The sequence below is a fragment of the Teleopsis dalmanni genome, chromosome X, assembly GCF_002237135.1.
Source record: "Teleopsis dalmanni isolate 2A chromosome X, ASM223713v2, whole genome shotgun sequence".
Taxonomy (NCBI): Eukaryota; Metazoa; Arthropoda; class Insecta; order Diptera; family Diopsidae; genus Teleopsis; species Teleopsis dalmanni.
The window spans coordinates 102,025,521-102,026,804 of record NC_051848.1 but is presented as its reverse complement, the minus strand read 5'-3'; the positions used below and the strand labels follow the sequence as shown (position 1 = coordinate 102,026,804).

Here is a 1,284-nt window from a genome sequence, read left to right as displayed (position 1 = left end):
ATGGTTGATGTTAATGACGATGAAGTTGTAGATAATGAAGTTAATGATAATTATCTGTTGGTTGAAGTCAATACGTAATTGCGGTACGCCGTAGCTGCGCATGCAAATTGTTTATTTTGCGCATGCTTAACGCAACTAAGTACCGAACTCCTCAATTGTATTTAGCGAAGGCGAATCTCGAAGATTGCGTAGTTACTTGGCATTTTTATTTGTGGGAGGCGGCAGCAGCGGCAGCAGCAGCAACAACAACACAACACAACACTAATTCGTTTATTTTGTTTGGGCTACAATACTAAAACCCAAAAATAAAGCCTCAATTGAATATTGTAATTTGTTAAAGATTGACATACTAATGGTTACAGCAATAATAGAGGAAAGAGAAAAGAAGAAAAAAGATACACACGATGTTGCAGATAGAAAATACAAAATCAGAGCAACACGTTTTTAATGTTGCCAATGAATGTTTACTTTTACATGAAAATAAAAATACTACGAATTTGGCACATAAAGCTCAATGCACTATGCGTCATTATGTCATAAGATTGTGGCGGTGTGAGTGCGAGTGCGTATCTGTGTGAACGCCGCATTTTTAGTAGATACAAAGTGTCGCAAGTATTTCGTATTTCTTTAGACAACTTAAAATGAAGTCGAAAATAAAATTAAAATTTTCTTATTGTTGTGCTGTTGATGCTTTAAAGACCGAAATGCGAACAGGTTGTTTTGTTTGCTTTCTAAGCAATTTTTTTTTTTTGAACATTTTTACATATAATTTTTTGCTTTTTTGTTTATTTAATTTTGTTTTTTTAATCATTATGTTTAAACATATGGTTGAGATATTGTTTCAATTTGTTTGTTTTTTTAATTCTTATAATTTTTATAATTTGCTGTAAATTAAAATTGTGATTATTTTTGATTTTATAGCTACTTTTATGAGAAAATATGTTTTCACAATATAAAGATTGAAAAAAAAAATATATAAATATAGTAAAAATATTAATTCGTGGTAGCCCACAATTTTTCATGTTACGAAATATAAAAGTTTTAATTTGTGTATTTGTTTTTAAAGTATTATACTATACTTGATAAATCATATATAAGTATTATACTATACTATACTATACTTATGAGTACCTCACAGTAAAATTATAGAAACATCTGAAAAATTTTCGACACCTCCATAAAAATCATATGGTTGATATGATTACCAAATAAGAAAATTCTATTTTGTATATTTTTATATTATATGAATAGAAATATTAATTTATACATGGTTTATGATTACGT

At 28.2% G+C, this 1,284-nt stretch overlaps 1 protein-coding gene across 1 annotated transcript in view; it reads left to right on the top strand.

The window, feature by feature from the left end:
• LOC119688871 (putative amidohydrolase YtcJ) overlaps positions 1-1,284 on the top strand; it is a 5,945-nt gene continuing 4,661 nt past the window's right edge. The window contains exon 1 of the mRNA XM_038103531.1: positions 1-74. Within this exon, the coding sequence (XP_037959459.1) occupies positions 1-74 (74 nt within the window). The remainder of the gene's footprint in view (positions 75-1,284) is intronic.